Source organism: Mixophyes fleayi, chromosome 1 (assembly GCF_038048845.1).
Source record: "Mixophyes fleayi isolate aMixFle1 chromosome 1, aMixFle1.hap1, whole genome shotgun sequence".
Lineage (NCBI taxonomy): Eukaryota > Metazoa > Chordata > Amphibia > Anura > Limnodynastidae > Mixophyes > Mixophyes fleayi.
In genome coordinates, this window is record NC_134402.1 from 353,744,159 (window position 1) to 353,759,259 (window position 15,101).

The following is a 15,101-nucleotide window of genomic DNA, read 5'->3' on the forward strand; positions in this document are numbered from 1 at the left end:
GGATCCAAATGTAACAAACAACGCGCCTATTTACTTCATCAGCCCACTCCTCCAGTGTGTGTTTGGCTTAGCCAGATGAGTGAAAGCATTTTCTGTGATTTTTCTATTTGTCACCAATTGAGTTTAGTGCAATTTTCCTATGTAGACTTAGAGGGAAGAGGTTTGAGAACAGGGAAAAGTGTTTCCTTGTTTCCTCCTTCAATAAATGTTTTACTCTGGTAGAGATAGGTGTGAAGGTTTTTCTCATTTAAACTTTATGGGGTTTCTGCCTTTTGCAGTGTTCTCTTCAGCACATATTTCCCGGGTGCTCCAGCCGCTGTTTTTACTTGCTCTTCGGCTCTTGGAGCCCAACAGACTCCTATTATTATAATAGAATACACTATTGTTTCTCCTATTAGAACAGGCACTACAGCCAGTAGTGTGTTACACCACTGACCACCAGACTTGCCAGTCCTGGCAGGTGTGGGCAATAACCTCCAATGTTATTGCAAAGTATTACAACGGCCCCCAGCCTGCTGCTACTTAATGTCACCTGGCTTGCAAAATTTTCTAGGGAGAGCACTGCTGTGCAAATATAGTTCTGTGTTTAGTAGAGGTTTAGTTTCACAATCAATATTACTATGTTGTACTTGCCAATCACATACCTTTTAATTATATCAATACCAAAAGTGTTAGTGTCCTTAAGTATTAGTGTGCTTATCTACCAACCATCCCAATTTATGCAGGAGACAGTCCCAAGTTTTGCCCTCCTAGGGGGCATGGCCCATCAGGAAAGGGATCCAGGCATCAACTATTATTTACCAGCAACTACTTTTACCTGTTATTATTCTTGCCTATTTCCATTGTCCTTATTACCTCTCCTTCTATTATTCCTTGCCTTCCACGCCCTAATTGGTTATTGTCCTCCATCTTGCTATTGTCTCCCTGCTTATTCTTACCTGTTATCCGCTGTCCTTATTATCTTACTGTTCTGCTATCATTCTTACCTGTTTTCATTGTCCTTATTATCTCACTGTACTGTTGTTCCATGCCCTCCACTCCCTAATTCGTTATTATCTTCCACCTTTTCATTGTCTTCCTGCCATTGTTCTTACCTGTTTTTTCACTGTCCCCACTATCTCACTGTTCTGTTACTCTCTCTCCCTACTATGCCTCCCCGCTCTCACTCCATACCCATACTCTCCGCCCGCCCTACCTCTCCTGTTCCTCCCCGCCATCCCCCGCGCGCTGCTCATCTTGCTAACCTCATCCCCATTTCCCCCCTCTCCCCCTTTCTTCTGTGCCCTCTGGAATGCCAGATCCGTCCGCAACAAGCTGACTGCTATCCACGACCTCTTTCTATCCAACTCCTTTAACCTTCTTGCCGTTACTGAAACCTGGCTCTCCGATTCTGATGCTACTTCCCCCGCTGCCCTCTCCTATGGTGGCCTCCTTCACCCACTCCGCCAGGCCTGGTGCCCGCCCAGGCGGTGGAGTTGGCCTCCTCCTCTCCTCCACCTGTACTTTTCGTGTCATTCCGCCTGAACCCTCCCTCTCCTTCTCCTCTTTTGAAGCTCACTCCATCCGCCTCTACTACCCCATCCACCTCCGCGTCACTGTCATCTACCGCCCCCCTGGCCCCACCTCCCTCTTCCTTGACAACTTTGCTAGCTGGCTTCCTCACTACCTCTCCACCGATCTCCCCTCGATCATTCTCGGTGACTTTAACATCCCCATCGACAACCCCACCTACCCTGCTTCCAGCAAACTGCTCACCCTCTCCTCCTCCCTTGGTCTCACCCAATGGACCTCCTCCTCTACCCACTGCCTTGGTCACTCCCTTGGTCTTGTCTTCTCCTACCTATGTAATCTCTCCGACTTCTCCATCTCTCCCTTTCCTCTATCCGACCACCATCTCCTCTCCTTCTCTCTCTCCTCTTCTCCTGCTCCCCTCCCCCTGCCCAAACCTACTCTGTCCATACGCAACCTCGACGCTCTTGACCCTGCCTCTCTGTCCTCCTCTCTCGATACCCTCCTTTCTCCCCTTTCCTCCCAGTCCTGCCCCAACCAGGCGGTCTCCCTCTACAATCACACCCTCACCTCCGCTCTGGACGCGGTCGCCCCTGCCCACTCCGTCCACCCCCGCTGCTCCAAACCCCAACCCTGGCACTCCAAATTTACCCGCTTCCTCCAAAAATGCTCCCGTTCCGCCGAACGTCACTGGAGAAAATCCCGCTCCCTGGCTGACTTCCTCCACTTTAAATTCATCCTTTCATCCTACAGCTCTGCCCTCTCACTCGCTAAACAATCTTTCTTTAAATCCCTCATCTCTTCCCAGTCCTCTAACCCCCGCCGCCTCTTTGCCACCTTCAGCACTTTCCTAGCCCCCTCCCCTCCCCCTCCTCCCTGACTGCCTCCGATTTCGCCTCCTTCTTCTCTAAAATCAAGGCCATCCGACTTGAAATCTCCTCCTCCACTCTCTCTTCCACCCCTCCCACTCTTCTGTCCTCCCCCCCCAACCACCTTCCCCTCCACTCCTTCCGTCCCACCACCGGCAAGGAAGTCCACTCTCTCATTTCATCCTCCCCCCCCCCCCCCCCCCCCCACTACCTGTCCCCTGGATCCCATCCCCTCCCACCTTCTTCGCTCCCTTTCTCCCACCACCTGCTCCCACCTCGCTCACCTCTTTAATCTCTCCCTCTCCACTGGCATCTTCCCCTCCTCCTTCAAACATGCTCTCGTATCCCCCATTCTTAAGAAACCTAATCTCGACCCCACTTCTCTCTCGAACTATCGCCCCATATCTCTTCTCCCTTTTGCCTCCAAAATTCTCGAGAGGCTCGTCTGCAGCCGTCTCACCTCCTACCTTTCTGAATACTCCCTCCTTGATCCTCTCCAGTCTGGTTTCCGCCCCCTCCACTCCACTGAAACTGCCCTGGCTAAAGTCACCAATGACCTCCTCTCTGCTAAAGCCAGGAGCCACTTCTCCCTTCTCATCCTCCTTGACCTCTCTGCAGCCTTTGGCACCGTTGACCACCCCCTCCTCCTTCACACCCTCCAGTCTTTCGGCCTCTCTGGCCCAGTCCTGTCCTGGTTCACCTCTTACCTTACTCACCGATCCTTCTCTGTCACCACCTCTGGGTCTCTCTCCCCCCCCATCCACCCTTCCAGTCGGGGTCCCTCAGGGCTCTGTTCTGGGACCCTTACTCTTCTCTCTATACACCTCCTCCCTGGGTGAACTCATCAGCTCCTTCGGCTTCAGCTACCACCTTTACGCTGACGACACTCAACTATACCTCTCCTCTCCTGATCTCTCTCCCTCCCTCCTCTCTAGGGTGTCCGCCTGCCTCTCTGCCATCTCCTCCTGGATGTCCTCTCGATTCCTCAAACTTAACCTTGCCAAAACTGAGCTCATAGTTTTTCCTCCCTCTCATATCCCATCCCCTTCTGACCTCTCCATCACTGTCGACAACACCTCTATCTCCCCTGTCCCCCAACTTCGCTGCCTTGGTGTCATCCTCGACTCCTCTCTCTCCTTTGGCCCCCACATCCTCTCCCTTGCTAAATCCTGCCGCTTCCAGCTGCGCAACATTGCTCGCATCCGGCCCTTCCTCTCCCAAGATGCCACCAAATGCCTTATCCACTCTCTGATCATCTCCCGCCTGGACTACTGCAACCTCCTCCTCGGCCTCCCCCACTCTCATCTCGATCCCCTTCGATCCGTCCTTAACGCTGCAGCTAGGCTTATTTTCCTCTCTCGCCGCTCCTCTTTTGTCTCCCCCCTCTACCTAGCCCTTCACTGGCTCCCATTCCCCTTCAGAATCCTCTTTAAGCTCCTCACACTCACCTACAAGGCCCTCGCCAACTCCACTGCGCCCTACATCTCCACCCTCCTCTCTATTCATGCTCCATCCCGCCCTCTCCGTTCTGCCTCTGACCGTCGCCTCTCTTCCCCCCTTATAACCTCCTCCCACGCGCGTATCCAAGACTTCGCCCGCGCTGCCCCCCTCCACTGGAACAAGCTCCCTTCCTCTATCAGAACTTCCCCTAATCTGTCCAGTTTCAAACGGGCCCTAAAAACCCACCTTTTTCTTAAAGCCTTTCTGTCTCCCACTTAACTTCCTACCTTATCTTCTGCCTTTGTCCCCCTACTCTCCCTTTCTCCCCTGCGTCTCTCTGTCTGTCCACCCCTCCCCTTAGATTGTACGCTCCTCTGAGCAGGGCGATCTCTCCTTCTGTTTCCACCACTTCTAACTCTGCTCTCCAGCTACTTAGCCCTCCTCCTCGAGGGTCCTCCACCCCACATCCACTCTCGCTCCCTCCTCCCCCCTGGGGGTCTCCCTGTCTTCCGCGCCCTCCTTCTTGGGCCCCGTCGTTTGCGGATCCTCCCTCCCCCTTCCCCGCCCTCTCTAGCTGTGCATTGAGCTAACTGAGTTGCTTTGTTTACTGTACTGTGCTGTCTCCCATTGTATTGTAATTTTGTTTGTCTCTGTACGGCGCTGCGGGCGCCTTATAAATAAATATTAATAATAATAATCAACTGAAATGGGTTTGGGTTTGTTTTGAGGCATGGCTTGGGTGTATGAGGGACATGGCCTCATTTGTCCCTAATGTACAATCGGGTTTGTTGTCCAGTATGGGAGTGATGTCCATATGTATTGGAAACCACTAGATTGACACAATGTAACCTATAATAAAGTACAAGCAATAGATGTTTTTGTAAGCTTGATTCCATTTGAAGTGACATAGAACTTAAAATGGACCTTTTGGAGAAACTAGGGATAAACAGACAGATTTGACTTACCAGTTGGACAGCCCTGCTGTGGGTTATACTCCAAAAATATTGAAAGATAAGAGGCTCCACACAATGCTGCTAATGCAATGGCTTTTTATATATTGTCTTTATTTCAAATGTTATACATCGCATATGTGTGGCGTAATGCAAAGTATCTCCAGCCTTCTAGTTTATTAATATATATTTTTCAACAAAAGTAATACTTGATGCCAGATTTGCTCACATAATAAAATGCAGCACAACTTTCTTTTCTTATCCTCTCCTTTTAAGTGCTTGTTTGTTTACATGTTAAGACACCAGACTACGCACAGTTACCTCCTTGTAGGCAGTAAACAAGCTGTGTGTGAATAAAGTGACCGATCTTGGTGCTGTCTATGTGCAGGCTGATGTCTCCCCGGCCCAGTCTGCTAAGCACTGGCAGTGACACGCGTGTGAACTCTTTGCCTCAGAAACCACTGGACCTGAAACAACTGAAGCAGAGAGCGGCTGCCATTCCACCCATAGTAAGTGCCTGCAGGGTAAACACTCCATTCATGTGGTGTTTTTGTTTTGTTCTCTCCATAACACTCTTAGTGAATGTGATGCAAAAAAAAGTTCACAAATTTACCCATATAGTTATATTGTATGCCAAACACATACCAACAATTAAGATGGCATGTGTTTGGCTAGTGGTATATCACAATTCAGAATCCGTGTCTTATTTGTATTATAAGTAGGGTTTAGGATTCCCAGTTTTCTGATAAATATTAAAATGTATGGCTGTAACTTGCTCATGTATATTGGGTTCTGTATATAAGTAAAGTATGATAACAATTTGAACTTATACTGCTTTCCACACAGTCTAGTATTATCCATACATTTAGATACAGCTATGGCCACTTGCTATGAACCATTCTAGAATGGTTGTATACAGTTGCTATGCAATGACCTCTGAAAGAACATTTCACAGATGCAGAAGTTGTTTTGCTCCATGTGGCAAGGAGTTGGATAAATATAAATGATTTACTAAATATTACCGTTTTGTTTATAACCCATTGCCTCAGGCATGCAAATTATTCAATGGATGCTGTGGATTACAGTACATTTTTGGTAGGTGCAGAATGTTTTTAAATAAGCCATTGTATCTTAAAATTAATTTGTCTTTATATTGCCACATTTAAGGTCTGAAAGCTATGGGCCATGTTTAGGTTGTGGGTCAATTCATAAATGTACTGCATCCATGTCTCCTGTGTGTGGCTCCGTGCATTGATTTGCATGTCAGCGCAATCAGGTGAAGTAGCAAGATGCACAGCAAGATCTCGCGTGCAAGAAATGTTCTGCCCTTCAGAGTCTAGTCATCAATCATTGTGTTTTGCGGTTTGAAACAGTCAAACAACTTGTCTCTTCCTTTTAATGTTCATCTCGGTTATTTTCTGCTTTCCTCTTATTTTTTTTTTCTTTTCCTCTTATTTGTCAACTTAAATTTTAAAAATCTATAAACGTGTTTTTGTAGTAATCACATGATGGCATTTATGCAATTGTCTTTTTGTCTTTATTATTACATGACCAGTACACAACTTCTATTTGTCACTTACTAGTGAGTCCTGAAAGCAAGTTTTAACAGTGTAGCAACTTAAATATAAAAGGTTTCTTTTTTAGCTTTGATGTGATATTGCTTAATGTATGCTTTTTAGGAGCAATACAGTATGGTAGGTTGTCTGCATAGGTCAGGAGTAGGCAACCTGCGGCTCTCCAGGTGTTTGTGAAACTACAAGTCCCAGCATGCTTTGCCAGTAGATAACCAGCAGATAGGTGCAAGGCATGCTGGGACTTGTAGTTTCACAACACCTGGAGAGCCGCAGGTTGCCTACCCCTGGCATAGGTTGTAATTGTATTCAAATCAGTGATCATGCGTCTTTCTTGTGGCTTTCCTGGTGTTGAGGCAGTCAAGCACCCCCTCTACTTCTCTTCCCTCTGTGCTCTATAAACCATTTGTTTGTCAAGATACAAGAACACATGGTTGTACGTGAGGGCAAAGTGTGTCCTTCCTGGTCTACTTTAGATTCAGGATACACCTCCTCCCCCTTTTCAAACTTCCATTTAAAAGGCACCGCTTCTGACAGTTGTAAGAGGAAGTCTAGAATCCTTGTAATGACATTTAGCACATACAGTATGAGAAAAAATGCTTTCTTGTCACAGTGCTCTTCTCATCTAGTGTTGTAAAAGCTAATTAAAAGTTTAGTCAACTCTGTTGTCTGTGGTTTTTGCAACAGTTCCAAATCTTTGTTTCCATATTTTTGTATCTTCATAAATGTTAATCTGTTCTATGAATAAGCCCAGAGGACCAGAATTCCTGGTCAGTGACCCAATGTTAATGCCAGGATTCCTCTTTACTCTGAGCAGGCTGCCATTTTTTGCGTTGAATGCTGTACTTGACTTCACATGGTCAGTTTGTGATGAGAGGCTGGAGCTTAACTCCTTAGAGACTCAGTCTGTGTGACGATGAAGCTGCTGTTCATTGACCTTTGTTCCTGCAGATTTCAGAAGGCTTCTTAGAATCCGTTCCTCAGAGCGTTCCAGTGAAACCTCATCACGCATTGGCCCTTTACCAAGAGCAGATCACCAAGGCTCATGAGTCGGCCCTGGATGGACAAGCACCCACTAAGCAACCTCAGTCTCATTTACCACTTGACAAGGAGCAACAGACAATCAGTAGCCCAAAAGGGAAAGTTGCAGACAAAGATGGTATGTGTTTAATGTAAATCAGTGTCTTATTTGGTGACTGCCAGGACAGTGACCTTTCTTCTTTTAGATCAGTCTGGTCTTTTTTTTTGTTTATTTGTTTTTTATATGAAACTGCTTTGCAATACACACACTTAATTTTTAATCCTTGCAGAATTTGTCCAGTGTCATTTAGTTGAAACCCTCTTTGAATTATTTAAAATATGGCAAATTGTCTTCCCTCTCCATGCATCAGACGGCCAAACACAAATGGCAATTAATGAAGACTTAGTACAACGTAGACTCTTACATTTAATTAACAGTGAATTAAGACTCCCATCGCATCCAACAACCACCACCACCATCCCCACACCACATGTGCATACAAGTCACATACTTTTTTTGGAAGGTTGGATTCTGGTAAAGTAACATTAAATTCAATTTAATGGTATCTTGTACAACCTCTTATATTAAAATTAGGTTCCTAGCACAAGAAATCATCATTTCCATCAAACATATTTAATGTACTAGGGCCATAAAAAAGGACCACCGCAATTAGTTGGACCTGCCATTGAAAAAGATAATCCAGCTAGCAACCAGAGTAATGAGTCTTGCCAACTTATTTTGAGATTCACAGACCTTCCTGTTTGCTGTCCAGCCAGGAAGGTCCACCATCTAATGCATTGACACTATTGGTGCTTACACATGTTGATCCTGATTGTTTTATATTTCCCTTGGTTGAACTAGGTATTATTACAAAATATTATCTGTGTGGAGTTTGTATGTTCTCCCTGTGTTTGCGTGGGTTTCCTCCGGGTGCTCCGGTTTCCGTCCACACTCCAAAAACATACTGGTAGGTTAATTGGCTGCTATCAAAATTGACCCTAGTCTCCCTCTCTGTGTGTCTGTGTGTGAGTGTGTGTCTATATTAGGGAATTTAGACTAAGCTCCAATGGGGCAGGGACTGATGTGAATGAGTTCTCTGTACAGCGCTGCGGAATTAGTGGGCGCTATATAAATAAATGATGATGATGATGATTTAAACTCATCCATCAAACTAGGCACAATAATTAGGGTGACATATATGTACAGAATTAACTTATACCCAGTCAGGCCATGTTTCAAGCCAATGCTCGATTGAGAACCAATCCAAAAATGATCAGCCAGTTTAATATGAACATAGGAAAGCTTTGCTATGTAGAATGAAATATAAATAACTTTGCAATGTTTCAATTTCAACATATTGTCATTTGAATGGATTTTATTACATCTGAAATTCATTCTATGGGTTTTACATTCTTAGTCTGCAGATATGATGTCATTGCTGCAAATGGGCTCTATGAGCAAGTATTTAATTGTAAATATCAAATTTCATTCATTTACATTCCCATTACATTCTTCATACTGTCTTTTCTAAATTTCCATACAGTTACTTCTAAATTTTCACTTCAACAATTGTGTAAGTATATATGTGTATTACTGAACTAAGGCGTCCTCTTTTATAGGTTGATTTTTTAGAAATAATGATAAAAAAAATAAATAAAACCAAAACGGACATTGCATAATCTCTGAATTCACTGTGATAACTATAGAACAGATGAACCTGTGACAGATTGGTGTAAATAATCTTGAAAACCATTAAAAATAAACACACTCAAGTTTCATTCAAAACCAGTGCAATGGAAAAAAAACAAAAAACTTTTTTGCACGTGCAACCATTTAGGTACCGAGTTGGTAGTGCCTGGGCCTCCCTTGGGGACATAAAAGTGACATATTATGGATGGGGTGGATGGAGGTTCAGGTTGTGAAATTGACCGTGGCTGTGTTCATAGGCAGAATTGTGAGTGAGCCCACTCCCACCAGTGCAGAGCTTCCTCAGGAATGGCAGCAGACAGGTGTGAGTGCATCTGCACGCACAGTGAGGCAAAGACTTTCTACCCCTGTTTGTGCGCCATTTGGTTCAAGCCTTCGTTAAAGAATAGTTTGAACCTTTGGACTCTGGAGCTCAGATATCTTGCCTGTAAGGTGGCTTTTCTGCTGGTGGTGTCTTCAGCACGCCGCGTGTCTGAGTTGGTGGTGTCTTCAGCACACCGCGTGTCTGAGTTGGTGGTGGTGTCTTTCGTTCTCACCTCCTCCCCAGTATTCCATTCAGACAGGGCAGTGCTTCACACCAAGCCCTCCTTTGTTACAAAAGTGGTTTCTCGCTTCCATTTCTATCAGGAGATTGTGGTATCTGCATTCTCTCTGAATTCTTAGTCTGTGGATCATTCTGGACATGGTCAGAGCCCATTGGTGCTATGTAGAGACTGCGTGACTTTGCAAAACTACAGATTTGTTGGTGCTGTATGACGCTCATAAGCGTGGTTGGCCGGTCTCTAAAGTGTCCTTGGCGCATTGAATAATTGCCTCTATAAAATGTAGCCTTTGTGAGGCCAACTAGGTTGGTGCCATGGGGTATGTCCGCTCCTTCAACCAGGGCTGTGGGTACTTGGTGAGCAGCACGTCACGGTGCTTCAGCCGAGCAGCTGTGCCGGGCAGCCACATGGTCGTTTTTCCACACTTTTGTTAAATTCCATAGGTTGCAAGGCTTTCACCCCAGGATGCCAGCTATGGCCACAAGGTTTTGCGTACAACCGTATTAGAGCAATCCCTCCCTTAGGGGACATAAAGCTACCCCTATGTTTTGCAGTGCCCCCCAATTAGATGGAAAAGAAAAGCGGATTTCTGAATTACTGTAAAATCCATTTTTCTTAGTGCATTGGGAAACTCTGAATTAAAAATTTGGTAAAATTAGACTCCAGGGCAGGAGCCCTGAATAAACATGCCCGACTTCTGAGGGTACTTCGACTAAACTGGATACGCCTTCCTATAGGAGGGGACTTGTAGGGGGGAGCTACACACAAGTTTTTGTTAAAGTGCCTTGACTCCTTGGACCACTAACTATACCCTTGATTTTAGCAGTGTCCCCCAATGGACTCCGAGAAACTGTAAGTCAGAAATCCTCATACTTATTTCACTGCAAGTATAAGTGACATGTTGTGAAATGTCAGGATAAGAAGGAACACATAGTTTCCCCTTCATGCTCTGTACATTAAAAGGAAAGTCTTTTGGGGTTAGTTGTTCTTTAATTCTTGAAAAAAGAAAAACATATAGATTAGACATGAAGCAAGTTAATTCAGCAAGTACACGTGAGTACTATGTGGGACAAGATAATATAAGATACCAGTCAGAATCGCTTTAGTGACTGCACTGTTTTATGTGATGTTTATCTGTTTCATGTGCTCAGGCACAGTCCAGGAGGTGTGATTATAATGTTATAATTGTATAGCTAAACCAAGTAAATTTAAACAAGGCCAAATTCCATTTATTAGTCTACACTTTCCTACTAGCATGTTTTCACCATTTAAATATTTTCAAAAATGTGCAGATAAAGGTTTTATTTCATTGTCATCACACCGGCTTATATTCGGTCATAAAATATAACCCATTAAGAAGCAGAGCATGCTAATAGAATGTGAGTTTATTTTCAGGCAGCTTGTTTGAATCCTGTCGTTCAGCAAAGGAGGGCTCTTGTTAAGCTCATTAATATTTTTATGCTAAACATGCTGCCAGTTTGTATATTTTAACCTGAATTTTGTAGGTTAATGGGGAAAAAACAGGTAGGCTGATTGAAGACATACAGAAGTATGATTTACAAATCAAACTTCTATCTCACATAGTTACCTCTTGTAAGAGCAACAAAGTCACAAGTATTTGTCAGTGAAAGCCATTCATATAGCTTTCTTGGTGGGTCTCCAAGTGAATCAGTGTAAACCCTGTTTTGTTTAAACTGGTAACTTGTAGCAGTAATTTGTCATATGAATGAAGTACAGTGTCTCACTAGTTAGGTATAATTTACAGTGGAAAGCTTAACACTCCACTTCCACAATGCTGCTAAGGACTAAAAAAAAAATAATTAAATGTTGATTTTAAATACAGACATGTTGTGATTTGGGGTTTTTTTTTTTGGGGGGGGGGGGGGGTTATTGTACACTTGGTCAGATTAATTTAGTGAATTCAGTGTTTATTCCCTGGTCGTTATGGATGTTCCCAGGATTTTATCGGATCATCAACTGAGAATATTTTAGGAGATTAGATAGGGAGGCAGTGACCTGTAACCCATCATTATGTTAGTGAGGGTAAGGCCGTATGTAACATAAGCAGTGTCACACTGTGAAGTGGAGAAAGTAGGCTGTCAGAACACCATAGTCTGTGGGGGTTAGATAGTGTAAAGGGCAGGCTCCACAAACAACAGAGTGGTTTTTGAAGCTCCAGTTAAACTGATGCAGAAAGAATATATTGTAAATAAAATTCTGTATGAAACAGTCCAAACATCCAGCGAAGTGTTTTTCAGCTGAGTCCGATATGGAACTTGGTTTGGTTATCAAACCTTGGCTTCTAGTAAATCCATTTCACAATCAGAGTATTGAATACCCACTAGATGGCTTCCAGTATTTTGACTGGTGAATGGCTACTAGCTGTCCACTAGAATGCCAGCAGCCTTTTGTTTCTGGCACCCTGGTGATGATCGGTACTGTCCAACATAAAGTTATCTGCTAGACGTTTCTGGACGTTTTGTGGATAGCACCTGCCATTCATCAACCAGAGTTATGGAAGCTCTGTCTTGGCCCTTCTGCATTCTGTCGAAGGGCTAATGCTATTCACCAGTCATGGTGCCAAAAGCTGCCTGACAGCTATAACCATTTTCTAACCTTTCCTCTCCAGTGTGCCACAGAGACAGCAGCCAGATACCTGGGGCTCTGCATTAGCTTTGATTTGTGGACTGCTTAATGGAGAATGGTCATGTGACCAGGCAGTGTTTATTGTTTGTTTTTTGCTGCAATTAGTCGCTCTTACTAGTTATGTCTTGATTATTAGTAGAGTTAATATATGCTGTAATAGACCATACATTAAAATACATTTTGGTAAAATTGTATTCACTATTTTCTCAAAATGCGCTAGTGAACCAATACTTTGCGAGTAGATGAATGATTAAGGTCGCACGGTTTGTTCTTTTAGAATCAACACTACACTAAAATGACTGCTTAACATAAAAGAAGGGCACTATTTGTTTTGCAGCCTCAGACAGTAGCATGCCTATAGACCCATCTGGTCACTGCATCATGAAAACAGCATAGATCGTTTATCAAACTTATGTGTGCAGCCATAGTGTGCATTCGAGACTGTGCCACAAAAAAGGTAGTGATGGTGATACTGCAGTATAGCATTACATGTGTAACATTGAATAGTGTGTTATACAGCCATCAGATATTTAAACGTCTTGCTTTTCCTTTTCAGATAAGGCTATTTATATGGGATTACAGGTAGAGGGCCAGAGGTTAAATGCAGAGCAGACGTGCACTCCATCTTGGCCCCATACTGAATTGTACAAAGTGCCTGTCCGAGAAGTATTAAAGCTGCTTCCTCAGCAGGAACCAGCACCCCTGTATAACCCTCAAGGTGAGAAACAAATTGTCCGATTTACAGAGCAGAAATTAAATCGAAACATACCTTATTTATGTGTACAGTGTACTTTTCATTTTTCAATAAATATTTAACATATTGACATATACAAGCATTTCTTCTCCTGTGCACTATAATTTTATTTCTCCACCTGTTTGTATATATAAAGGAGCTGGGGCGTCTTTATTGCTTACTCTGTAGAAGTCTTGTTCCAGGTGACTCCACTAAAGTCCTTGGCCTTATTAAGAAGCAATAATCACTTATGACATACATTGTTTTCAAAATAAAGCATTGGATTGTGAGAGCTTGCAATACTTAGTTATTTTGTAGCTGTTTCTAAACAAAGTGGTTTAGAAACAAAATGCACAGTCGACTGGAATATTCAAACATCCAGTGGACTAAACCAACATGTGTTATCATTCAAAGCATCAAGCCATTCACAGCACAGTCTAGCCTAGCTAATGGGAGCATTCACAGGACTAGACAATCAGAACCAACCTAACCAATTAGCCCATTCTTGGGACTAGATTGCAGCATATTAAAGTGTTTACATCATAGTAGTTTACAGCCAATACAAGGGGAAACAACAAAAATATGTGATACGTCCATATGAAGCAAAGTTCATACATTCAGTTTGCTCTTTTAGTGTTTGTGTTAAAGAATCCAATGTCCGCTCTGCCATTTTTTTAGTATCCAGTAATATACGAGTGATATTAACGTTTGCATAAACTGCAGTAAATATTTTTATAAACCGTGAATTCACATATCCTCACTTCATTGTTGATTTCAGAAACTTGCGAGTTATAGAAGGAGATAGGTGGAGAAGGAGAAATATCGATATAGAGATATATATATATATATATATATATATATATATATATATATATATATATATATATATATATATATATATATATATATTATATATTTATATTATATTTATTTGCACAGGACCTTCAATGCCATTAAACGTACAGGATGGTTCTCGGCAGTTGGCTCCTCGTATTAACAACATATCAAACCCACCTCCTCTCATCTCCTCTACCAAACACCCATCTACGATTGAAAGACCCCTGTACTCTATGTCTCAGGTATTCAGAAGTGGGCTTCATTTTGAAAGAAAATATAGAGTATAGGACGTGATAGAAAAGACCCATTGGTTCTCAGCTTGCAATGATATAGACCATCCTTTGTTGGAAGTTTACTTTGCTAATTGTTCATAGCCTGTACATTCTCAAGTATTATTTTCTAATCAGTAAGGTTGAGTACATTGGTCATGGTTTTGTCAATAGGATATGGAAAATACATTTGCCATTTTTGTCTAACTTTAAGTATTTTTCTGTTTTAGGGCGACCTAATTCCATTTCATTCTCAGTACAGCTCTGAACATGCGAAAGCCCCTGTAGGTTCCATCACAATGGGTTTACCACTGGGGTTTGACCCTAAAAAACTGGGTGAGGAGCGTAAGTTGAAATCTGTTATGTCTTGTTGGTTTTCAATCATCTACACTAAATATAAATGGTATACATTTGTATCTGTCGTGCAGCAATTGTCACCCATCTTCCTATCACAAGTTGTATTACTTCACATAGATCCCCTGTGCCATTGAAGATTCCTCTATCTGTGCTGTGCCCATAGCAAGCCTGCCAGTTACAAGACATCACTGTCCAACAAAAGCAGTTCATTGCCAAGCAGACTTACTGACCTTTCCCTGCAAGGAATGAACCCTGGTGAACTTGAGTTCTTTTTACAGACCAGAGTTCAGTTATGATGAGTGTTTGCAAAGTTCCATCCCATCGTTCATGACACGTCTCATTAACTTTAGCACAGACTGCTTGTGATGTTTCAATAAGGATGTAAAGTTCTGTTTAGTGCGCATAAACAACCGTAGCCATAGCTCAAAACAGTTTGTGATGCTGCAAAGGAGTCATGTAAGATTTATCACTCTTGGCTATGAAGGAGGGTCATGACTACTTTTCTTTTTTTCAATGATCACTGCAGTAGGACAGACCATTATGCGTGAATATATTTTACAATATAGGATTATTTCACTTCTAAAAGTAAGAGTTTAACAATTGCTTTCATATATGAGCAACCTTTTTTTAAATACCATTGATGCAAGCTG

At 43.0% G+C, this 15,101-nt stretch overlaps 1 protein-coding gene across 16 annotated transcripts in view; it reads left to right on the forward strand.

Moving 5' to 3' along the window:
* The window catches only part of NCOR2 (nuclear receptor corepressor 2), a 285,729-nt gene that overhangs the window by 221,521 nt on the left and 49,107 nt on the right, over nucleotides 1–15,101 (forward strand). For 9 of the 16 annotated variants that reach the window (XM_075176993.1, XM_075177003.1, XM_075177020.1 and 6 more), the window contains 5 exons: nucleotides 5,157–5,277; nucleotides 7,291–7,498; nucleotides 12,812–12,973; nucleotides 13,928–14,067; nucleotides 14,325–14,430. In XM_075176993.1, the coding sequence (XP_075033094.1) occupies nucleotides 5,157–5,277; nucleotides 7,291–7,498; nucleotides 12,812–12,973; nucleotides 13,928–14,067; nucleotides 14,325–14,430 (737 nt within the window). Of the gene's footprint in view, nucleotides 1–5,156; nucleotides 5,278–7,290; nucleotides 7,499–12,811; nucleotides 12,974–13,927; nucleotides 14,068–14,324; nucleotides 14,440–15,101 lie in introns of all 16 variants that reach the window. The other 7 variants (XM_075177047.1, XM_075177100.1, XM_075177115.1 and 4 more) reach the window with 1 other exon arrangement.